The 25201-nt window shown below is 41.2% G+C and overlaps 3 protein-coding genes across 5 annotated transcripts in view; all 3 read left to right on the plus strand.

Moving 5' to 3' along the window:
- Positions 1–801: 801 nt before the first annotated feature.
- Positions 802–7909, plus strand: LOC124074160 (gasdermin-E-like). Of its 2 annotated transcripts, none has more exons than XM_046416807.1 (10): positions 802–1153; positions 2638–2876; positions 3034–3226; positions 3545–3722; positions 3967–4087; positions 4509–4655; positions 6002–6123; positions 6279–6462; positions 6586–6656; positions 6835–7909. In XM_046416807.1, the coding sequence occupies exons 2-10, from the start codon at positions 2666–2668 to the stop codon at positions 7069–7071; spliced, it is 1464 nt and encodes a 487-aa protein (XP_046272763.1). In that variant the 5' UTR covers positions 802–1153; positions 2638–2665; the 3' UTR covers positions 7072–7909. The 2 variants fall into 2 exon arrangements, with proteins under 2 accessions (XP_046272763.1, XP_046272764.1); XM_046416808.1 differs by having other exon boundaries at positions 4509–4610.
- Positions 7910–10238: 2329 nt separating this feature from the next.
- On the plus strand, positions 10239–14044 carry nup42 (nucleoporin 42). The gene is made up of 7 exons (XM_046416819.1): positions 10239–10517; positions 11002–11263; positions 11350–11438; positions 11555–11631; positions 12128–12214; positions 12316–12424; positions 13045–14044. Exons 1-7 carry the CDS (start codon positions 10373–10375, stop codon positions 13572–13574), a joined length of 1299 nt encoding a protein of 432 aa, XP_046272775.1. The 5' UTR covers positions 10239–10372; the 3' UTR covers positions 13575–14044.
- A 3632-nt stretch (positions 14045–17676) lies between these two features.
- rims3 (regulating synaptic membrane exocytosis 3) overlaps positions 17677–25201 on the plus strand; it is a 36341-nt gene continuing 28816 nt past the window's right edge. Inside the window, exon 1 of one of the 2 annotated variants that reach the window (XM_046416831.1) lies at positions 17677–17909. The gene's annotated coding sequence lies outside the window, so the exon portion shown is untranslated. Of the gene's footprint in view, positions 17917–25201 lie in introns of both variants that reach the window. The other variant, XM_046416830.1, reaches the window with a different exon arrangement.

Genomic DNA, 25201 nt, shown 5'->3' on the forward strand with positions numbered 1-25201 from the left:
AAACTGCCAACCTTGGGATTTCCTCTTACATAATTCCAGCACATATGAGCAGTGTATCAGCCGTTTTCCTTGCTGAAAAGAGTAAAATGGTCATTGGTTTAGGCTGCTTAAATACTGGCAAGCATGTAAGCATGCACCTTACATCACTTTATTTTAAAATCTGAAACCCATCTGAAACCCCCCATAAGCACTTGTTGTGTGGCATCAGCACTAACGTGGAAAGATTTCCTTTCACATGGAGGGGACTGCCCCCAGGTTAGATGGTCTCACTTTTCTGAAATGTGGTTTTTGACAGGAAGGTCTATCTGTGTCACTCTTCCAGCATCCTGCCAACATCTGGCACTCCTGCATGGGCAGTGAATGGACATAAACCTCGTGATTTAGTTGGCCTGTGAGCTGTTTATGTCATTTACATTTAGATGATTTTGCTGTGACAAAGTTACAAATTCAGGGGTTTCAAGAAAAAGAAAAGTATAAAATCTCTCACTGAACTGCACAGAAGGTGGTGGATAGGATGCGGTGAATTTTGGTGGTGACGTCTCATTAACCAGTTGTCCTAGTTTATCAATCACCACCGTTAAGCAGATGTGCGGGAAAATGAAGTGAATGAGTCAGTGAGACCCGGAATGAAAATATTTCCACTCTCAATTTATTAAAAAAAAAACAAAATATGAAGAAAATATAAACAAAGAAAGAGACAAGTCTGCTCATGTCCTGAAAGCGCGCGCGCGCACACACACACACACACACACACACACACACACACACACACCAAAGAGTGCATATGACCAGAATTAGTTTGACTCTGCAGAGAGAGTGGGAGGAGGAGGCGGTCTCTGTCAGCGCTCTGAACACAACTGTACAGTCGAGTCTTCTCCCATCATTCAGCCGCAGCCCTGACCAAACACACTGCTGCTGTCACTGATTCATTTGATCACTGACGTCGTCTTTCTTACAGCCTACAGTCTCATTGGTTTTGTTTAAAACTGTAAGTGTCGCCGTTACATCCAGTGGACTATTTTAGCTCGCGTTTGGACAGCTTAGTCTACTTTTACGCATGGTGCATTCCAGGAGAGGCAACTGGACCGACCTGAGCTCTGAAAGTACGACATTAAAGCCCGAGCTTGGAGAGTTGTTTAAAAGATAACTTGAGGTAAGAAACAAGTTCCCTTATGTCGCATCGTTCATCTGTGTTCTGGGAGACCAGCAACAATATTCTACAGGATGAGATGATGCGTTCAATTGAGATTTTCTTCACTGAATGTCTTTGATTTTACGTTCATAATCCAAGTCATGCGTCCTTGCTCGTGTGCAGCTGACCTCACCATGCAAGCACGCGCAGCTCTCCGCCACTGAAGCCTGGTTACATTAGAAAACAAAAGTGGGCTGCCGGGAAGTAGCTACACTCGCGCCCTGGCACACGTGCAAATATGTGTGTGGTCAACATGTGGTTGTGTATCGTTCGAATACACACAGCGGTGGGATGTGGGTGCTTCTAACCATTTTTTTTTTTTATTTGAAAATGTAGTCTGTTCTACTTTCATTTAAAGTGATGAAAGCAATTGAAGCTTGCCTCTTATATACAAACATGGATAATCCTTTTCTAAAAAGTATGGATTTTGTAGATACTGTTGGTTTATGTGGCTCACACACTGAATGTATTTAAGAAAGTACTCTATTTGCCTTTACATTAGTGCTATATGTTTGCTCACACGCCCCAGTTAACAATGAAAGGGTTGTTGCGATCATGTTTCTCTCTGTCTCGCTCTCGTTTCCTTGGTCCAGATCACACTAAACAAAAGAAACATAAAATATTTAGAAACAGCATATTTGAGCTTTGGGAGTTTGGGGTTAGAGAAATGTCCACCCTGATGTGACAACGACTGTTAAATAATTCAGACCAGATGACTCAACACATCCGGTCCATGTCAAGTCAAGAAGAGTTTGTGTTGTGTGTATGAGAAGGTGGTGGCGTTTTTGATTTAGTTCAGTGGAAAGAGCTCTCTCATGTTTAATATTCATTTCCCCGATCTGGCTTCTTTCTCTGTCCTCCAGCCAATGCTGCATTCTTATTTTTTTCCCCGTTGACATTCCTCTAACCAACAGGCTCACAGCTCAAACTTTCTTCCATTCTTTCTCCCTCTCTTCCCTCACGGCACAAGTCCCCATCACGCCTGATTACTTTAAATATTTACGCTATGAAAGCTGAACCAGTAAAATTAAGGAGCCAGGGTGTGTGAGTGTGTGTGTGTGTGTGTGTGGGTGTGTGCGTGCATGCATGTGTGTGTGTTTATGTGTACATTTTGTTGCATGTGTTTGTGGGCGCACTAATATGTTCCCAACATGAAGGGGACTTCCTTTAAGTCTTGTGAGTCATTGCCTATGCTGGTGATCACGGGGCTCAGAGTTGTACAGGTTTACATGGTTGTCACCAACACCCACAGAGAATTAGCTCGGCTTTATCGGGACTTACTCAAACTCATGTAAACTTTAGAGGGGAAAAGTGGGGAGAATACCAAAGGGAAACCACCCTCGGTGGTTAAGTAGACTCAAGCCAGGGCGCTTGTCTTCGCTTTCATTGCCATTCAGTGGACAAAATAAGGTGAAATTGAAGCCTTAAACGTCTCTCTTTTCCAGCTGTCTGAACTCTTCATCTGTCGAAGCCATGTTTTCCAAAGCCACTGCCAACTTCATCCGTCAGATTGACCCAGAGGGAAGCCTCATCCACGTGTCCCGACTGAATGATTCACACAAACTGGTTCCCATGGCACTGGTCGTCAAGCGCAACCGCATCTGGTTCTGGCAAAGTCCCAAGTACCAACCAACAGATTTCACCCTCAGTGACTTGTTGCAGGGGGACAGGGAGATCAGTCCTGGTATGTAGCTGTGCACGTGCATAAGAAGTGTATAAAAATTTCTCAGGCTGCATGAAAATTTTATTTATTTTTGTAAGACACATGCTTATATTATCATGTTGCCTGAAGCTTTTCTAACACACATGCATATACATGCAAACACCACCTGTCTTGTCAGGAGTGTCTGAGACAGAATTCCTGACCTACAAGGGGACATTTGGAGACAAGCTCTCTGGGAAGCTGGACACCGAGGCTGGCTCTGTCAGTGTCACACTGGAGGGACAGGGATCCTCCAAGCTCCACTCATGTTTTGGCAAGCTGAAGAAAGAGGAACTGGATGTGAAGAAGCTGCTACACGACTCCAGCAACAGGTGACAAATAGTTTCCTTTTATACTGTGGGCACATAGTGAGCATAAGGTGACACGATAATGACTTTGTTACTGATGAGATAAACACTCTATAAAAAGTAGGAACAGTTAAGAAATCAGATGTTTGACACCTCAGACCAGAGACATGCTGAGAAATCCAACCGAAGCAATCAACAGTGTCACTCTATTAGTTCATGTTTCTTGTGATCCATTTCTAATCCCACTCTTTTTGCATAAATACACTCATAGCTGACTCATAATGACTGATAGATTTCTCTTGGATGCTTCACACATTGTTTGTCTCTCTCTCTTTGCATCAGGCAAGTGGACATGCAGCACGTGCTGATGCAGCAGCTGAAGAAAGGAGCTGAAGTGCTGGTGGTGGTGAAGGAAAGGATCCTCACCACCAACCCCTGCACCGTCACCCAGACGAAGAAGGAGCAGTGCAGCTTTCAAGGGGTGCTCGGGCTGATGGCCATGCTGGGGAGCTCGGTTAAGGTGGGCATGGGCAGGCTTGTGTTAGGTTGGTAAATGAATATGGCCTGGCAATCAATCACAGTCAGGAATATTTGCTTGGTTCGCTGTGGGAATGTCTTAATTAATTCTAAGGTTACATCTTAACTTGTTCAGTAAAATTATTGCCCGGTTAAATTGGATTGTCCAAAATGCTTCTGTTGTATGTTAAATCATTTTAAATTGTGTGTGTGTGTGTGTGTGTGTGTGTGTGTGTGTGTGTTTCCAGGTGTGTGTGAAGGACAGAAACAACATTGTGGCCGACAGCGATGTCTCCTTGGAAATCCCGTCTGGTACAGTGATTGCATACAGTGTCCTGGAGCTGGAGATTAAAAAGGATGGGCACTATGGTGTGTTTTGTCGTTACAGAGAGTGAAAATTGAGACTGATGTGTTGTAAAAATACCTGGAGGAAAGTGTGAATCACAATGTCACTTCTCCATTTTGGAGTGTTCTCACTGACACCAAATACATCCAAATCCCAGAAAGACTGATGTTGCAGCTTTGTGTTTTATATATGATGCATTAAATGTATTATATTATAGCTTACCATGCAGGAAGATAACGTCGTGTCTACAATAGACATTGCATGGAATGGAGAAGTAGAGCAAACAGTATACAGTCTCATGTTATAGTAGCAGGAAGTAGTCGTCAAACCATCATTATTCTCATGACACAGGCTGATGTTGAGTGTTGGGTTTGCATGCATCCATTTTACCATCACTGCGTTTTTCCTCTGTGTGTTTATCAGTGATATTGTGTGTGTTTTCAGGTATATGCCTACAACCTGGCACAATAGGAGGCATTGAATCAGATTCAACTGTAATGTCCTGGCCATCTAATAATTCTTTGAATACGGTGGACGGCAAGCACGGTGAGATGCCTCCAGAGGAAGTACCTCAGAGTGCTCTGCTAAATGGTTTGTGTCCATTTATTCACACATTAGCCAGTTTTCTGGTAAATGACATCATTCAAACATCATTCTCTGTCAGTCCATTCTATATCATGAGTATGTTCACTTTTGCTACTATAGTAAGTATTTCTACCCTGGACTTCAGTAAAAGAAGCAGTTCTTCTGCCAAACTAAAAGATTTGAGCACTTCTTCCATGCTTCTGAGCTCAGTAACAAATGAAACTGATAACTACCTATAACACATATGAACATAAAATTATTGCCACTTATATATGTCGCACATTGTGATATATTAATATTTTCCATTCACAGATTTACAAATGACTGCAGTGAAACCATGTCTGACTCACCAGTTTAACTGTAAACTAACTGTCATTTGTTCCCAGTTGAAAGTAAAAACTAGAAAGAAGTCAATGGTTACGCAGTCCACTAAATTGTATTTTAAAATGCATAAGTTTATCAGCATCTGGTTTTGAATCTGCTTCAGAATAAACATGCTGAAAATAGGTAGGATTGTTGGAGAATAAGATCCTGGGAAAATTGGACTTTGTTCATTGACAAAATTGTGCAAAATTTCAGCTGAGTCAGGCTCATGACTGTGAGTTATGTCCATTTAAATGTATTATGCTGGCATAGCACAGCAGGATTTCCTAATCTTTTTCAGTCTCGCACCCCTTCAGACATTCAACCTCCATCTGTGTATGTTACATTTGACACTGTCTGTTACATCAAGTTGATCTGCACTTAAAAAAAAAAACCCATGTCACCATGGGACATGGTGACCACCACCATTTGTCCATGTAGTTAAAACAGAGCTTTAGCTTCTTTATCACAGTCTTCATTGATTTATGAGATAGTACACAAATACTACACTGTAGCTGAATAAATGCAGTCGCACCACATATGAATCCCAATCCCTCTTCTCATACTCCCAGGTGATGTATCACCCAGACTGGGAACCACAGACCTACACCTCATGTGCTGGCAAAAGGCCACCAAATGTCAAAGGAATTAACAGTTGGAGTTGATGTTGGCATCTGGGATCAAAAAATCTTCAAGCTCAAAAAATCTTTGCAAAATGTGTTCAAGGATTTGGTAATAGTTCAAGCCTAGGAAAATTTGGCAACTATTTGTAGGAAAACAATGAAGAATATCAAAGAAAAGGCTATACTTCTGCTAAATATGTTGTTCGGTGTGTTGTGAATTTTGTCAGGAGTTATGAGCAACAACCTAAAGCACCTTATAACTCCTAATAACTCCTAATAGTGAATTTCAAACAAATCATCGCACTCAGTGAGGTTCTCTTTAGGTTAAAATGTGATGCAATACCTCCCTTACAATACCTCTTACAGGATGGCAGAAGATGGACCTTTCTCCTCTTGCAGAGCTCCCTGAGTCAACTCGTTGGGACTTATTCAAGAGACTCCAAGAGACTCTGAGGGACAGAACTGCTCTGTCATACCTGCAATGTGTGGTGAGTGACACAATGACATGCCCGCCCAATATCAATACGCAGCCAGTATCCCCAAATCACAGTTCATTTCTTTTATCCAGAGAACACTGAGTCAGAAATCTAACTTTTTTCTTCTGTTTTCTCCCATTGCCGCCCCCTGTGCCTGTCTCTGTTAGCTGGAGGGCTTGTGTTGTGGTGAAACACCTGACATGGTCGAGTATGAAGAGCTGTCGGAGAGTCAGAGAATGTTAGTGTCAGCCATACTGGGCCGACTGGGCATAGACAGTCCCACTGGGAACTGCCAGGGTGGCCTCTCTGCTCACATAAATGTAGCTCACATGTTGGTCAGTGCTGTGGAAGGTGAGGGCAAACACCAGGCTGAAGAGGGCTGTAGACCTTTTTCTTTGCAACATTTGAACAAAACAAGACAGTGTTCAAGAAATGGTTTCATCTCGTTGTGTGTTCTGTGTATTGCTTGTGTAGAGTTGCCTGATGAAACTCTGAGCCTTTTGAGTGAGAGCTGCCCTGATTTTCTGGAGGCCTTTGACACACTGGTTAGTTAACTTGTTTATTGCACATCTTTACACTGACTACAGGAGTTGAAAATATTATTGATATAATTTATTTATTCAATTCAGTCAAAAAATGTCAGTTGGCAAAATGTCATTACTGTCCTTTTAAGAAAATACAATATATTTATCTGTTTATCTATCTATTTGTCTGTCCCACCAGATGTGCATGTTGAGGGACAGCGGCTGGCCCGTCTTCGTCCAGTGTCCTCTGGTCCTGCTGCAGGACAGTCAGGCCTTCCAGCTGGCAGAACAGCTGCTCAACCCCACCAGTGTGAGAATGCGGAGAGACACCGACAGGCTGTGGATGGAGACAGGAAGTAAAGCACAAGTGAAACTGTTGGTTCTCTATCTCAGCACACATGGGCTGTCCCTGCTTTGCAAAGGGCTAAAGCAGTAGAAGTATCTCTAGGTGCACTTTATTTCTTTCATGTGAATTACTTTTTGTCCATTTCTTTCTTTCTTTCTTTCTTTCTTTCTTTCTTTCTTTATTGTGAAGTTTAATGAAATAAGCTTAATATAATTATTTTATTATTATTATCGTAGAAGTTTTCATTTGGTCTACTATTTGTAACTTTGTTGCACAGATATTAAGTATTTTATTGTTGTCCTTTTTATCTTGACCTATATATTTGTATTACTTACCGAGCACTTCATATGTTTGTATAAAAAAAGATTTATATATATTTTTAATGTGATGAATTGGCAGAGCTCTGAAATGGTTCACCAATGTGTCTCACTTTTTTATAACTTTTATAGGTACTTGAAAAGGCACCTTACATAAAACTGTTGATAACACATATTTAAGTTGAAAGCTGTGTTGCATGCCTAATCTTGCCAGGATGTTTATTTTCTCCATTTTATTGCTGATATACAAAAGATGCCATTTAATACAAAACCAACCAAAAACCATTGATGATGTTTTTGATTGTTTTTCATATTTACATTATATGTATTTTTTTTTTTTTCCCATGGTTTATTTAAATTTTTACAGTTATAGAATCGTTGCACAAATAGATTCAGCAATTACAATATGCATTAAGATACATCATAGATTTACGAGTCAGTCTTATAACACCCACAACCTCCCCTCCCTCCCGCCCGACCCCCCATCCTAGCTTAGGCTGTGCTAATCAATAAAGAAAACAGTAAGAGACAAAACAAATAAAACGAACTAAAGTAAAACCAGACAACAACACCAAATCAGAAAGACTACACATACAAACAAGCAGACAAAACAAAAAACAAAACAAAACAAAACACAAAAAAAAAAGGGGGGGAGTATGGTCTTAGGTCAATGGTCAACTCCACCAGGCTCCTTGGCCAAGGGGAATTACTGAATCACAAAGCCTCTGGAGGCTGTAGATCCAAGGAGTCAACATAAGTAAGAAAGGGTTGCCAGACTTTATCAAATTTCGACACAGCACCCCTCTTCAAGTGTCTAATCTTTTCAAGCTTTGAAAAAAATAGCACATCTCTTATCCATAACGAGTGTGATGGAGGATGTTTAGCCTTCCAAAAAATCAAAATTAATCTCCTAGCTATGAGAAAAAGAAAAGCAGCAAAGTCTGATTTAGACCTTGATAATTTGACGGTGTCAGGGAGTACTCCAAACAAGGCCGCAACTGGGCACGGCTCTAATTGTATCTCCAGCACATCTGAGACAGAGGAAAATACAGAACACCAGTATGTATATAGAGAGGGACATGTCCAAAACATATGCACCAGAGTACCACGGTGCTGACGGCACCTATCACAAATTGGGTCAGTGTTGGGATAAACACGGGACAGCCTAGCCTTAGTCCAATATACACGGTGTAGGAGCTTACACTGAATTACCCCATGCCTAGCACACACTGAAGATGAGTGAACACGGCCAAGAATAGACCCCCAGGCCATCGTCAAATCCATCCCCAGATCCTGGGACCAGAGGGTTAAAAGGGATTGATCCAGAGGCGAAGATAAAGATAGTATAACTCTATACAGGGTGGATACCATCCCCTTAATCAGGAGGGGCAACTTAAAAATCCTATCAATAGAAATATCTGCAGGCATATTAGGAAAATCTGTATATATCTTTCTATAAAAGTGTCGGACTTGTAAGTACTTGAAAAAATGAGTACGAGGAAGCTCAAACTTCTCAACTAGCTGTTCAAATGTAGCAAACACACCATCTACAAATAAATCTCTTACTGTGGTTAGGCCCTTCTGGTACCACAGCCCAAAGCTACCATGTTCCATAGAGGGTGGGAACAAGGGGTTGCAGTTAAGTGGCATATGGAGAGATGGAGCCTCAAATATGTATTTTTATATGAAAGTTTTATAAAGCTGCCTTTGCCACTTTTGGTTAACTGCCAGTTAACATTCCAATTTATTGTCATTTTACTTTATGTTACATTAACACATTTTGAAGAAAAAAAAACTTTGCATTTCAGTTTCTTTCTGTGTCACTGCTCTATCTAAATGTATCATTTTGCTGCACAGGAATGTAAAATAAAGCTAACTAAGACCAGGCGTCATTTGTTTGATACTGTCAACATATTCATTATCATGTGAAGTTGTCAGAATGTATAATCATGACAAGTTTGAGGCAATTAATTAGAATTAATGTTTTAAAGTCATATTACACATACCATACTGATCTCTGGACAAAGGTGTGTTATGTTCATACATTGTACACCCATAGTTTTCGCTTATGGCTGATTAGACCTTTTCTCATTGTAGTCTGTGTACATATTCATCCTGAAAATGTTGGCTGCACCTGTTAGGGTGGGGCAACTTACAACATTGCCTGTTATTGTTTGTTTATGCCCTGCGGTATGTCATGTATATCTGGTTCACTTTGATAGCATGGTTGGACTCCCACCCTGGCAAAGAAGGCAATTATGATCATTATAAAATATGATTAATATCTGAGCTCCTTAGAACTGATACAAATGTTTGAAGAGATAAATTACATAATTTGCACTCCGTCAAAATCTTGTTAAAAGACCATAAGTATTTGACTGTTTTTTTTCTTTTAGTTTATATTGTCACATGATCCAAATGTGTTTAAACAAATTATAACAAATTAATGAACACAAAGAAAACCTATGGTCAGATAGCATAATTCTACTCTATAAGTTATGATCTTTGGTAATTTAACAAAGCTGTTATGTATAGTTTAACCCAACAGGCAGTGTTTGCCTTAGGGTCCCTGAACAGGTTAATCTAGCCATGCTAGCAAGGTGTATTTGCAGTACAAAACTTGCAGAGTGTAGTTTGCTGACTTCAGGAAACTTCCAGCATAGCTGTGCAAAGTTTTAGAATTCTAATCAGCCAGAATAATTGCAAAGGCCTGCGTGGGTGTGCTAAAACACATGCTGCCAGTTTATGAAGCAGGTCCACATTTGTTTATCCTGCAGAATGAAGTATGACCTTTAATACGTTAAACACTGTATGATGTGATGAAACTAAATCTCTGTTCAGTGTGTGTCTAACGCAAACCACATGTGGCCTAAACCACTTTGGAATTCATTCACGAATGAACTCCATTGCCACGTGGGGTCGCTGTTGTTGGCAGTGGCCGATGACGTATATCTCCTGCGACACTAGCTCGTGCTTCTTTCGTGAGTCGTACGAAAACAAGTCCCTGGCGCTGGTGAAATTTGGGGAGCTGAAATAAGAAGCCTTTGATTTGAACCAGTCCGCGCCGTGCTGAAATGACAGTGTGCAGTTTTTTTCTTCAGGGCCGCTGTCGTTACGGCGAAAAGTGTTGGAATGAGCACCCGAGGGGAGGGAACAGAGGAGGTGGAGGATACAACAACAGCAACCGCTCTTCTGCTCAGCAACAGCAGAGAGGTGGAGGTAACGTCAATGAAAAATGAACGTCGCACACCTTGGCTCACTTTAGCGGGTCTCCCGTACGGTAAACTCTGTGGTGACGCAGTGATTCTATGGATGAACGTACCAAAGCTAACTATGTAGAAAAAGTTGCGACGGTATTCCAGCCCTGTTTGAACTTTACACTAATAAAAATAAGGTTAGGCGAACACCTTTGCACTGTACACAGTAAAAAATGACCATGAAGTTGAGTGTCTACAGCATGTTCTGTCCATAGACCTCCCCTGTTTTGATCAAGAAACCCGCAAATCACACGCAAACCTTCTTTGTGGGCCTTCTTTCAGGTTCAAGACAGACATACACTTTTAGGTGTCGTACATACAGAGTAGACAGAAATGGCAGTGGTAAAATCACAAAATGGGGAGAATGGTTTTAAGGATTTTAGAATTAATGCCTCGTTTCCCCCCCCTCAACATTTACTGTTATTGGGGTGCATTGTTGGTTTCAGGATTTGGAAACAAAGTCTGGGTGAATCCTTCCCAGCAAAAAGGAGGCTATATCCAGCCTTCATCCTTCTCTTCTCATGGAAGTGATGACTGGGGCCAAGGAGGAGGAGGTGGAGGGAGAAGAGATAACATAAAATCCTCCGAATTCAGCTTCTCCGCTCAAAACAGATTTTCAACGCTTGCTGCTCCCAGCACTTTTGACAAGGGGGGAAGAGGAGGTGGCCAGCAAATTGCAGCGAGGGATGAAGATGATGATAAAAAACTGTGAGTCATCTGTGTTTTGTTTAATTTGTGTTTCGCTTTAAAATGTATGTTGTCATGAGTGATTAATTCATGTGATTGTCGCCCAGGGAGTTCATTCAGATGGACATGGACATATGGGAGAGTTCAGGGCAGTGGTGCTTCTCGTGTTATTCTAACTTCAAGACATCTTTATCTGGTCTGTATCCGTAATATGCATTTAATTACATGATTTTCTTTATTTGTCTTTGTATTAACTGTAAACAATGGGTCAGTTGTATCAGCCTAAATGTGTGTGATATTTCTTGCCTTCAGGTTTCACTGATCTCTCTCCAGAAGAGCTCAGGCTGGAGTATTACTCTACAAGAGCTTCAGGAGATCTGCAGGGATATGTAAGTGTAGTGCCATTCATTAACCCTAGAACACTAACGTTAAAATTAGTAACACCATCACTAACGTAGGGTATATTTTACCCGATATAATATCTCGGATAAAATACAGTTTATCACACCAGCGTTCATCATGCCATATAGGACACACAGTGGCCACCTCTTGGTTTTTCTTTCACAGCTGTACTGAGCACACATTTGGTCGAAAGTATCAACACATCCCTTCATTTGGTTGTTTTTTCACTTTTTTTCAATTCGATCACTTCAAAATTGTGTGGGTGAAAATCACCCGACGTTAGTGTTCTAGGGTTAATGTCACTCCTAACACAATATATGAAAATAAAGAGTATAGAGCGTTCTTCCATGAATTCCTGAAAATAATTCAGTGTTTGTCTGAAGAAAGGATACAAGTATTCCTTTCAGTAAAGATGATTATTGATATTATTGTCAGAGTTTTAAAACATGTAAGATTAAGAAACTCTTTTTTTTACGTGTTCAGATTAATGGGATAAATCAGTTGCTCAGCCAGTGGAGAGGCAGAGTCCAGGAACTGAAGATCATGAGTCCAGCTACCCGCCAAGCTTTGGTGAGACACAGACACACACAGTTACTGTAGCTGTACTCCTGTCTATTTTTATGAAGGGTCTTTCGTAAAGACAGTAAATGTTTTCTTTGCTTTACTTGAAGCTTGCAGAGTTAAACAACCCAGCACCTCAGACATCTTCAGGGGGCTTTGATTCAATGACAGCACCTGGATTTGGATCTTCTACACCCAGCTTTGGAAGCAAAAGTGGAGGTGAAGTATAGCTTTATTGTAAGAGTAGAAGAGTAAAGAAATAGTCCATAAACTCCCAGTCTTTGTTGAAACAGGTCATAGTGTCATATTTAATGGGCTGATATGACAGAGACCCTATGCAAGTAAGAACCATTCCTTTAAAGTGTCCCGCATCTCTCATGAATACAGGGCTTGAACAGATGTTCTTACTGCATGTTGCATAGTGTTTGGGAGTTCAGTCAAGTGGCTGATTTGCTGTGAAATCAAGGACATGAATGCACCAGAATAGAAAAGATCTCCTCCACACATGTATGAAGACATGCAAAAAATCTCTATTGGTGCAGGATTGGGTTTCCAAACTATTCATGAGGTCAGAAATCAAGCCTGTGGGCTCCACTTCGAAAATCTCTCAGATTTTCACTCCAGAGAAAATTTACATTGTCTGTAATGAATGTGAAAACAGCGTTATAGTGTCAGACTCTGCACATGCATCTTTCTACACAATGAAGCTCAAATATTCAACTGTAGGAACAAGAACAACAACACATTTTTGACTGGAGGTGACTTTATGCTGATCTGGTAATCAAATCCATACCAACCACTGCTGCTGTGTTCATTTCTAAATCCATCTGACCATCTAGGCTTTGGGAGTCCAGCACCAGTTCAGGCCAGCACTTTTAGCTTTGCTGCCCCGAGTGGTGGCTTCGGTTCATCAGCAGCGCCGTCATCCTCAACAGGTTTTGGCAGTGCCTTGGCAGCTCCTACACAACCTCCCTCTGGGTTTGGTTCCTCCTCTGCAGCCTCCTCTGCTCTTTCAGCTGCTTCTTTCTCCTTCAGTGGTCCAACCTCCAATAGTTCATCAGCCACTTCAGGATTTGGCTCTGCCTCTGGGTTCAGTTTCTCCTCGACAGCGAACGCTGGAAGTACATTCGGGAGCGGTTTCGGGGTGGAGGCAGGAAGCAGCAGTGTTTTTGGACAGACGAGTGGGGGGTTTGGGGCAAGCGCTGCTCCGCCTGCAGCAGGAGCTGTGTCTGCCGGTGGGGAAACGGATGGTTTGTTTTCACCTAAGGACAAACTGACTCCAGAGGAACTGAATCAGTTCAAGGCTAAGAGGTTCACTCTAGGCCAGATCCCTTTAAAGCCTCCTCCAGCTGACATACTGGTGGTATGATGCTGTGGGAAACATTAGCAAGATTTTTTCTGCAAAGAAAATGAAACAAAGTTAAGATTGTCTCTCCTCCTGTTAAAATTAATATACTTATGTTTAAGGTTTGGCTAACGTTCCAATACTTCAGATTAATTTTGTCTGGGAAAACTTGCTTTGATTCCATTTAAGATTTTTTCTGTATGTGCAAAGCATGCCTTATGTGAAGCTGTAAAATACACAATTATTATTATATTTTTAGAATGGGTCTTTTGTCACATAAGGTGCTATTTTTGAGATTATTGTATGTCTCTTGAGTTTGGATTCTATTGAATTGGTTCGCTAAAGTTTATATTTCGCCACTTGTTGAGGTGAACTGCTAGAGTAATGAAAAAGGTTTCGGAAGGTTTAATTTACATGCTTATCTGATCAAACATAAATGATGTTTTAAAAAAAAAAAAAAATCAATAAACATCTACACAAAACTCCCCAATTCAGACAATGTCCTCTTGACTACAAACGTTGTAATTGCACAACTCAACCAGAAGAGGGTGTCAAAATACAAGCCAGCCTTTTAAGATGTTATTGAAGCATAACCGATATTAGGCAGGTGTACATAGATGGATAACTTGGGACTATCTTGGAAAAAAAAAAAGAGGTAGTTTGCTGCCTCAGACTGGGTACTGTTCTCCTGTGTTTACTCACACTGTGATGTAACGCTGTAGAGACAACAGAGGCGAGGCCTGTCTGTCGCATCCGTCCGTCCACTAACGGGGAGAGCGAAGTGTGGTAGTGCATGGGTGACAAAGAGACAGCAATAATTTATTCTGCTGCTGTGGGGTCTGTGGCTCTGCTGACTGGAGCATATTTTCAGCTGACAGGGAGTTTGTGATATCTGCAAGAGGTGAAACTGAGTTGGAGCTGCCTCCTGTGTGTGTGTGTGAAATCATCCCAAGTCTTTATCTCATGGCCAGCTTGAAGGCGTTGTGCATCTAACCAATATAGTTTTATACTTACTAGTAATGGAAACACAGAGGTGGAAAATGTAAGTTAGCAGTTTTACTCAGGTATCTCAGGCTTTGTTAAGAATTAAACTAACTGAGAATATCTATACCTATATATATATGTACAGCTGAAATAATTAGGTGATAAATCAGTTAGCGGATTGATAGAAAATTAATTGTCAACTATAGTGATATTCACTGAAGTCATTTTTCATTTTAAAATGCCATTACATTGACATTGGCATACTGTGATGGCATGTCTCGCTATTTTCTGAATTTCTGTTTTAAAAAATCAATCGATTAATTAATCAGCATATAATAATGAATTACAATGCCTAACAAAATAGTTACGGTTATCTCCACCTCAACCAACTACAGCAGTAAAATGCTGTGTGAGTAATAATAATCGAACAATATAATCCATTCCTGATTACAAACATACCAATGCAGCACTTTTACTTTAACGGTATTAGCACTTTTAGGCTCTGAGTACACCACAGACTGACAGCAGGGTGCAACACAGTCATTTTCTCTCCTACTTTTCAGTCTGTCAGCAGTAACCACCCCCTGCCAGCAGATAATACATAAATAATTCAATGGATTAATGAACGAATGAAAGAGAAACTATCTCATGAAAAGGCACTTGCGTGCTCATTTCTGTGAAACTTGTTTAAATTGCCATGCGGTGACTCTTAATCACATCTAACGGAGAAATATGGGATTTTGTGTGTCCTTGTTTCCCCAACAGCAAATGAGCAGATTTAATCACTAACTGCCGCAGCATCATATTTCCAGCCTGCCTGTGTTTATGTAATGTATGCATGAGCTGCACAGTGTGGGATCAGAGCAATATTAAAAATGAGGGATGAGTCTGTGGATGCCTGCACACACACACACACACACAGTCAGACACAGAATGTTTTGTTTTTTTTTATCGGAGACAATTATTCAGAAACCGATATAAGGTTATATCACAGGAGACAATTCTATCAAAGAAATTATACAATTCCACTCATTTGACCTGTTGTGTTTAATAGTGTGGAATATGATTTATAAATGCAGCCATTTCCTCTTCCTTCCCTCCTGAGAATTGTTTCCCAAGAGGGAGGCTGGATTTTGAGAGTTGACATTTGAATTGAAATGAATGCACACACACACACATATACACACCCCGTCATCCACTGTACAAACTCCTCCTCCTGATCCTCCTGCTTTAATTTCCGACCTGCCCCACCCTCCTCCTGTGAATCCATATCTTACACAAACGCAGTCACATGACCATGATGTGTACTGTGATTCAATTGACTGTGACCTGACTCCAGCAACGTGGACCAGATGCACAGTGTATATGGTCCTCTAATACATTTAACACACTTTTCCAGAGGGACAGTAGGTGTTATCTGTCTTGTTAATTCCCTGTTACTGTAGCTGTGTATGTGTGTCAGAGCTCTGAACAGATCAGTCGTTTGAATTATGACTTTGGCCTGCAGCTATTGAAAATTCCTCCTCCTGGGCTGTCTTATCCTCATCAGCAAAATTTTAAAGACACACACCACACCTGAATGCACATTGTGTTGTGTTGTAGACATTAGCTGATGACAGCAACAGACGCTCTTACCACCGCTTGAATCCCCTCTCACTCCAGAAGGCCAGTGAGCTGATTCAGATTCAGTGCTGGTATTAATGTTTGATGGGGGCTGACTTCAGTCGACCCTCCTTACAGTTGCGGCAGAAAACAAGAATTGATTGTGTTGTGCCACAGCAGTTCGCCTATGGGAAACAGGGCATTGATCTAAGGCCTGTGATTTATGCCTATTTGAGTGGCTTGCTGCATGTGTGACTGAGTGGCACATATTTCACCTGCAAGGTTCTTGACCTGGATTACTGTACTGCAGATGTTTATGGGTTAATATTAAGATCTTGTCAGTGCCCCTGCACCCACTGACAGTAGCAACACATCGTAGTGAGTAAACACTGTCAGTACAGAGAATATACTGGAAGCATGTACTGTACTCGAAACCAGAGTGGGTGAGGGCTGGATCGTTCAAACTGGAGTGGCACTAAGAGACTGGGCAAAATCTTACGCCACATTATACTCATTACATTAACTTCACGTGTGTGTACAAACAGTGCTGCATCATCCCCCAGCTGAGAGGAAAACATGCAAAACACACTCTTTATGAACCTGCACTCTGCATCATCTGGAAGCCAATTTTTGTCGGTGTGATGAAAGAAAAGCATGCTGTAAGTCAAAATGAGAAACTTAAACTTACAAAACAACAACTTACTCTCGCAACTAATCTCATGTTAAGTCATTATTTTGAGAAAGTTTCTCCTTATAATGACTTACAGGAAATGGGCTTCCTTTGAATCAAACTGCAAAGGACTGTGTTTTGAATGTTTTTCCATATTTGATACAATTTAGAACATCGCGATTGCTTTTATATATAAGGTAATAGCACTTTGGTGCTGTAATGCATTGCAGATTGAGCAACAATTGTGTCATTTTGACAGAAATATGGGAGGATTCAGAAAATACAAATATGAAAGAACAGGACAGCAGGAGCAACTCCTTTCACATCAACACGTTATTTTGTACATTGTTACTCTAAACTATTAATGACAGACACTTTAATGTTAATTATCAACGAGTGAGCTTTAGAGGTTTAAGAGATCCCCGGAAGTTTACCAGTTTTAACCCATGGATAGAGGCAGGCCAGCTGATTCCCCCTGCTTCCAATCTTCATGCTAAACTAAACTAACCAGCTAGTTGTGCTCACTGCATAGTCAACAGGCAGACGCGAGAGTCTTAGGCTATTGACCTCATAAGCCTCAGCAACTTTCAGCAACCCAGTTTAGGTTGAATGCACCATCCTTCACTTAAGGCTATGATGCATAGAAATTTGATAAGGGGGATCAATAGAGGAGGGTTAATTTAATTGCAGTGTTTAATGTAGTGATATGAAGCTCTGTGACATGCAGGCAGATCCGCGGTGTTTATTCACGCTTCTCTCAAACGGCCACACGTGGTCGCTGTTTGCCATGCCGCTGGAAGCACCCAGGCCCGATCCCGCTCCTCTTCTCCTCTCTTCTCCTCCCTCCCCCTCTCCTCTCTTCTCTCCACAGCAGCGCGTCTCTCACCGCGCCTTGGATGCCGTGTGACCAGCAGCTCCGAGCGGAGACGCCGTCCAGCAAATCGCCGACTGCACACCAGCACAGCACAGCAAAAAAAAAAAAAAAAAAAGAATTATATGTATACATATATATGACCTAACGATGACATTCTTACAGATACGACAGAAACAAACAATTATTTGACAACTTCCGAGCCCGCACCTTGCCTTCGTCGCTCCTTGCTGTAAGTGGTGAGTGCCGTTTGATTCCTTTTTAATTGCAGGTCTCGCCGGGTTCAGTTTGCGCACCGGTCAGTGATAGCGCCAGCGGACTGATGCTGTGAATAATGCAAACATCCAGATAATCAGTGATCTGCTCAAAGTGGGCGCTGTCATCAGAATTTGTCTGTATTGTTTATGCATCGGCCCATTGTAGAAGTAACGTGCACGGGATTAAATGATTAGCATCAGCTGGGAAGACTTGGTTTTCCTCTTCTATACTCTCACTTTATCACTTAAATCAATTTCATTAACTGCCTAAAGGGATTGATATGACCGGATGAAGACGGTATAGACGAAAAAAAATGCACATTAGGACTGCAGAGGAGTGATTGTAATGTGACCTAAATACTAATTTTCTTTTCTTCTTTCCTTTCTTTTTTTTTGGTTGTCAAGATTGTCAATAATCACGATTTATAGGAGTAACCCATATATGTTTGGACATTTACATATGTTGTAGGCTTACTGGGATTTGTAAAAATGTTGCTGAAGGAATGAGAAACTAATTGTCTGTATTGATTTATCAGACAGCTTGTCAAAGCGGGTCAACCTTTGCTGGTGATCTGTGGCAGGGTTGCACGAGGTCGGATGCATGTATAGGTGCCATAGGAAAAGTCAGCCAGGCACTGCTACCTCTTTTGATTGTGTGTAGTAAGGATAACAGTAAAGGGACAGAGGAGAGGCTGAGAATAAGGGTATTTTCAGATGCCAGCACTCAGGTCAGGCCAAGTGCATGCTGAGGTGTGAGATTACATCAGATGGCCACACAGGCACAAACACAACAATGTCCAGATCTCAGCTCAAACTGTGTTCCCCAACTGTGGATGGGGGCAGAGACATGTGACAGAGCTTACCCTGTCTCTCTATAAACCTCATTCAGAACAGTCTGAAAGCTGTTTGATTCTTTTTGACACGAGTAACCGTTGTATACAGAATATGAAGCATACATTAACTGGCGTTATTTCATTTTAAGGAGAAGAGGAACAATTATCCATGTGCCTAACCCTTGAAATCCATGCCTGACTCACTCTTGATCCTCTGAGTAAGCCACTGAGATGGAATTGAGATAGTAAAAGCTGGGAAGAGACTCAACCCGATACTGTGGAAAGCCAAGTCATGCTTCTGCATCCCCATTTACAACTCCAACATTTAAATGCAAAAGCCATTTTCCACGAGTTCTGCATTCCATATTAGTACAAAAGGAAGTGGGGGGTAGGGGGGTATCATCCTATTTCTTAGTCAGAAACAGTTGTGCTGCACAGCTCACGTGGCTGTTTATGAAGTATTCATGTATTTGTGTCACATTTGGATGGGCGTGGCTGCCAAGCAGATCTGATATGTGTTGCACACAAGTTCAGAGGCCAGATAAAATCCTTAAATATTCACTCGGATGAAACATATGTATGTGTCTACAAGTGTGTGTGTTCGAGTAGTAGAGAGATGTGGCGATAGTACTGGATAAACTGGCTGCTCAAAAGGCCAGCCTGAAATGCGCTGTATCATCCTCCATCAAAGTGTCTCTGTTCACATGCACACGCACATATGCAGTGACACATCTGACCACACTTCAGATCTGGAACTGGCAGCTGCTGGTCTGGTCTTCTTTGAAGTGAAAATATCATTAAAACAACCAAGGGGCAGAGCAGACACTTATCATAGTAATGAGCAGGCTTCAGGGTGTGTGTTGTTACACCTTATGTGGCTGTGTACACTTGTAGGCAGCCATCTGTAAGGCACAATTCACTGGCCAACTGGTATGCTTCATCAAAGAGGTTAGCTGTGATGGGTTGACAATGAATCGTTGGTATCGTGTCTCGCTTCCCACTTCAAACTGGACTTGCTAATGAGACACTACAGTCCTGTATGAGTGTACTTTTGCACACTCAACAGAGAATGTGTGTGGGTTTTGACCTATATTTTTGAAGCTCGTGTTTTTCAAAGAGCCAAGTGACCATGTAGATGAATGCTGCTGTGTTTTTTTCAAAGCTGTACTGGGACTCTGCACCAACAGGCATCAGAAAATCAATTCCACCCAACACCTGATATGTGTTTGAGGCTACTGCAGGAGCAAAGGTGACCCCTGTCATATGCACATGGGTTTTAATTGGCTTGACCTGTCTAGGAGACACTGACTGTTTGTTTGTAGTGGGTATTGTATGTTTTGTATTTACTGAAAATTAATTGTTGACTTAAGCCATATTTGCACAAAATATCAAACACTATGACAGCGTTAGCGTCAACAAGATGAAAAGCAGACCTTTGACTATGATTATATGTCACAATATGTTTATGGAATCAAATCAACGTGCACTGCTTGCATTGAATTTGATTGGTTGATTTCACTGTTACTGATTTGTTCAGATATAAATTAGCTCTATTTTGTTTGAGCCTGATCAGTAGGCTACATATTTATGTTTTATTAAGCTCTATTGACCAGTTTGAATGTGATATGTTGCATTGCTTTGATCAAGTAATTATAAAACAGTGGCATTACTCATTATATTTTTAACATAGTAGCTGGCTATCTGAAACCTATTACATATTTCAAAAGCTTCAAAACACTGCTCATGAAGGACTGCATATGCAATCTGATTTATAGGTACTAATTTAGATAGCATAACTACATATTACAATTTACAATATTTAAAAAGCACAATATGACTGCAGTAGCAGACAACATGTCACAAGACTTGAAATTCATTATATTAATGACACTAACACTGCCTGGTTAATATCCTCTTGTAGCAAAAGTCCACTAGCAGTCTGACAGTGAGAGAGATTAGCCAAACTGTCAAACCTGCAAGCAACCCAGAAATGAGGTCACATATAAAAGGAAGCTTTTGGGAAGTGGAAGCCTGTGATAGAAGTTTTAAAAACACAAGCGGGGAGAGAGATAAACACACAGCTCTTATCTTGTCCTCCCACAGGATTTGACTACGTTCCAGTACACACACCAGTGCAGTAAATAACGCAGGGAGGTGTGCTTTGTCTGACCCCCAAGGCCCCCCACCTCAGCACCACACACAGCCCCTGCTGTCTAAGCTGGGACTTGGTGATTGGGACGTGGTAAGTGGGAGTGTGCTACTCTGCCCCAGGCTGGCTACCAGCATCCCAGGTGGGATGGAGAGATGAGGCGTAGCTGAGGGGTAGTGAGAGAGATGTCACTGACCACATTTGTCACCTGAGAAAGCAGGCCATGAGTCAGGAAAGCTCCCAGTCTCATCCATCATGCCCCTCTTAACCCACTTTCCTTCCCGTACAGCCACTCCGGCTTTTTATTTTTCTATTTTCTGCTAGTTCTCCATCCCCCTGCTGCTGACAGAGTAACTGGCATCTTTCTCTTGATGGTGATGAAAAGGAGAAGAGGGCGTGGTTCAGTGTTGTCGGAAGGCAGTGAAGGAAGCAAACTTTTTTCTCCCATACAACTTTTTATATTTGAAGAAAGAAAGAAGAGGAAATTTAATGATTAAAAGTCACAGTAGGGAGGCAAAGATAACACAGTGACACAGTGTGTCTCATTTTCACGCCAGATTCCCCACGGTGGTGTGTAGAGAGAAACCCTGTGAGCTGCTGAGACTGCTTTGGGGTGGTAAGTGATGATATGAGAGAGTTCTCACTTCTTCAAAAGGCTGCTGGCTCAAATCCTGGACAAGTATTTGATCCACTGCTGAGATGAAAACTGTACAGTACTGTATTGCTGGCTCAGCTGTGGAGGGATTAGCGGGAAACGGGAGAAGCAGGGGGATGAGTGAATGAACATTTGAAATGATACTCCACAGGGTAGTGATTTGATGGATATTGATGTGGCTTAATGCCAAAAGTATTTTCATGTGATTGTTAGGCTGTTGTTATTAACCGGTAACCAGCTACCTCCCATGTGTTTCTGGGTGTTTACTGCTTCATGAACTAGCATCTCATAAACAAAAGGTAGTGTTAGATAAAACTGCACAAGCTCACTTTACCTGTTATTTATTATGTTCAGTATGGTGCAGAGAAAGCCTGCAGTGATGCGGCTTTGCCACGATTCAGTACATTAAAAAATGACATTGATTTTATTTACCTTGGTTTCACCATCAATTCCAAATTGTAGTGTACTCACCAAATTATCAGTGATATTTTGGAATTTAGCAACATTACTTAAAAGATGGTAGGAGAAGAAATAAAAGTGGTCAGATCATCATACAGCCAAGCTAATTTGAAGATGATAAACAGTAAAAATTGCTACTCCAACTCACAGTTTACAAACTGACTTCCAAGTTTGCTTGAGCAGTGGATTATTACCAAGTGGCAACCTCTGGGGCTGAAAGGAAGTGCCAAGAACTGCAGTTCCTCGAATGGCTGCCTGAGGCTGCCTCCAAAACCGTGTTAAAATGCCTAACTTTCCATCCAAAATAAACAGCCTGGTACAAATAAAGGTTTTGGTCTCTTTAGCTGATTTCACTGTTCATGACATGAGTGTGGTCACTTTGAGTGACAATTAGCCTCTAGGTTTCACCTCAGTTAGTTTGAGTCACTGATCTGGACCTTTGCCATGTTTGAAGTGACCTTTTGGAATATTTCAGCAAGTGTTTGACAAATAATATGGCTTTTTTTATGTGAATAGTACTAACAGACCAGAGGTGAGGGAACGGACACCCGTTTTTTGGATTAACAAGTGAGAGTGGATTGTCATTTGCCTCGTGATAAGAAGACATAATGGCTTAACCATCTGTTTGTTTACTGATAACTGGTGGCAGATGTGTGCTGTACACTTTGATTAAGCATTTCGGTGCTTGATTATATTTTAGACAACCTCAGGCTGGCTAATTTGACCCTTCAGTTGTAGCTTTGCTACAGAAAATGTAAGCCTTTGCTTCCCTGCCATGGCTGATTCCACATGATTCAGGCAATTTGTATGAAAACATGGTGTGACAGATTGAATTTATGTCTGCTGTCACAAGGTGATGTAGAGGGAGTGACTCAGCGACTCAACTCATTAAAGATTTTATTGGATAAAAATTTGATTGGGCCAATGGGAGAGGCAAAGCGAAAGCTTTTTATGAACTCTTTTTTTTTGTTTCATTTCGTGGCTGTTAGCATTTGATTCAGATTTGTGTGTGTGCATGTGTGCGCCAAGCACATTATTGCTCTGCAAAGTGTGAAATGGGAATATTTAATGGTGCTGTGACTGTATCTGGTCAATTTGTTTCTGATACACTGTGCTCTCTTGAACTTTGTAATACCGAAGAAGTGTTTTACAGAAGATATTAATTCGAGTCCATCAGCCAAGACACCAGTGTGACCGGCTCTTGTCATTCAATATTTCAGCTTTTTCATTTGCCACACTCACTGGCACGTACATTCAGTGCAGCATATGTGTGTTTGCACTATGCTGGGTTTCTCTGTGTGTGATTTTGTGTGTGATCCATTTGGCATTCAGTCGTCCCACAGCCTGGCACTCTTACACTGCATGTGTGTGTGTGTGTGTGGCTGCAAAACCAGCCTTCTGTTTTCTCGCCTTAAGAGACCCCTTATGATCAGAGAAATACATCAGCCACGCACAAACACAACACCAGGCCAAGCTCAATGGTAGCAGGCACTGAGCCGACACATACAGTATCATAACCTGGGAAGTTTCCATGGTAGCCTCAACAGGAAGTGCATTTGAGCTCCTGCCTGTCCTTGTACACTGCCGGTGGGATTGTTCATCATGAATTTCATTTTAATTCCACCTATTTTTCACTCATTGCAAGTTGTATGTGCACAACATGTGGAGGATATAACATTTTATGTTATGCTGTACATGCCGTAGAGGTATGTGACATATCAATTATCAATTATTATTCAAATCAATTACCCAATTTTAGATTTTCAAACAAAGTTCTATGTGCTTATATCTTCTGCACTGAGAAAACAGATTCGTAGTCTACTCTGACTTTTACTAATATTTTTGAGCATTGTTTTGTATTACATTTACTATAAGTACACTTAACCTGTCAAAAAATCATAATTTTATGGTAAGCACTGCTGGCTTTCATGAAAAAAGAAAAAATTAAAAAAAAACCCCAAACAAACAAAAAAAAAAAAACGCACATGGTAGCATAACATTCAAGACAAATGTCTTTAAATAGCATAAGTTACTGACTATTAAATTAAAAGCCTAATGATATTTGACTGCTGACAAATGTCCAAGAGTACACTGCTATTAGATACTTATTTTCCTGTTAATTTAGCTATGATTCAGCTCAGTTCAATCTCTGCTGTCCCATGTGGGAAGTATTTGCCTTATAGCAGCCAAGAACACTTGGCAAAAACACATGAAAAGAGGCTGATCCAACAGCAAACACAGAAAATGATCAATTAGAAAAAGTAACATGCAACAATGAAAGCAATAAGCAGAGGCAATAAGTGCAAACAAGGTCTCAGACCCACAGTATATCTTAACCATCTCCTTTTTAGCTAAACTTTAGGTTAATTAACTGACCTGCAGTGGCAATGTGGCCTTCCAGAGATCAACTTTAAAGAGACCATTAATGGATTGCTCGGCCATATCCAGTTACAAGGTTGTGGCACTTGTGTTCATGGGAGGAACTGAAAGGAGAGCTCATGCTTTTACTCTTTGCTTCACTGCTTACACTGACAGCAGACAGTCATGCTTGATTTCAATCACACCTAAAGTTTTGGTCTCTTCTCTTCTGCACCCTCTGCCAACAGAGTTTTCAGCTAAGCGAGTGGTGTGATTTAAACCACTGATATCTGCCACACAGGACCTATGAATTTTAGAGAAATTGCACTTTCTGAAATGTGGTCAATCACTTTCTTGTTGAGAGATACCTGAGAGAATCGATGCCACTCTTACACAGCCAGTTAACATAATTTAGCACAAAGACTGGATACAAGGAAACAGCGATCCTAGCCCTGTACCAGCACCTCTAAAACTCAGCACTTAACACATTTGAGCAAGTTTGTTAAATCTGTACAAGAACCAGATGAATCTGTGAGCTCATTTTTTATTTGCACTGCAGATCTGTCTGGTCCTCCTGTCAATCAGGCAGATATCAAGCTGACCTAGCTTGCGTCTTGCCAGTCACAAGCAATTATTTGGGGTCTGTTTGATATGATGACTGTGCAGAGGAGCACCGCTGAGGCATTAGAATAAACATCCAAGATGGTTGATACTGATGTGGAACGCTGAATCTGCTATTAAACAAACTGGCCTGTATACCTTTTCTTAAAAAAGGACTCAGAACTTCCCTTAAACCTTTTGCTTAAAAAAAGA

The sequence above is a fragment of the Scatophagus argus genome, chromosome 17 (genome assembly GCF_020382885.2).
Source record: "Scatophagus argus isolate fScaArg1 chromosome 17, fScaArg1.pri, whole genome shotgun sequence".
In the NCBI taxonomy this organism is placed as follows: Eukaryota; Metazoa; Chordata; class Actinopteri; family Scatophagidae; genus Scatophagus; species Scatophagus argus.

Excerpts from the sequence above, each read along its gene's own strand:
- LOC124074160 (XM_046416807.1), top strand. The coding sequence starts at position 2,666 with ATGTTTTCCAAAGCCACTGCCAACTTCATCCGTCAGATTGACCCAGAG. Across the intron at positions 3,227-3,544 it reads CTACACGACTCCAGCAACAG|GCAAGTGGACATGCAGCACG; the intron begins GTGACAAATAGT and ends TCTTTGCATCAG. Across the intron at positions 3,723-3,966 it reads TGCTGGGGAGCTCGGTTAAG|GTGTGTGTGAAGGACAGAAA; the intron begins GTGGGCATGGGC and ends GTGTGTTTCCAG.
- nup42 (XM_046416819.1), top strand. The coding sequence starts at position 10,373 with ATGACAGTGTGCAGTTTTTTTCTTCAGGGCCGCTGTCGTTACGGCGAA. Across the intron at positions 11,264-11,349 it reads GAAGATGATGATAAAAAACT|GGAGTTCATTCAGATGGACA; the intron begins GTGAGTCATCTG and ends ATTGTCGCCCAG. Across the intron at positions 11,632-12,127 it reads CAGGAGATCTGCAGGGATAT|ATTAATGGGATAAATCAGTT; the intron begins GTAAGTGTAGTG and ends TTACGTGTTCAG.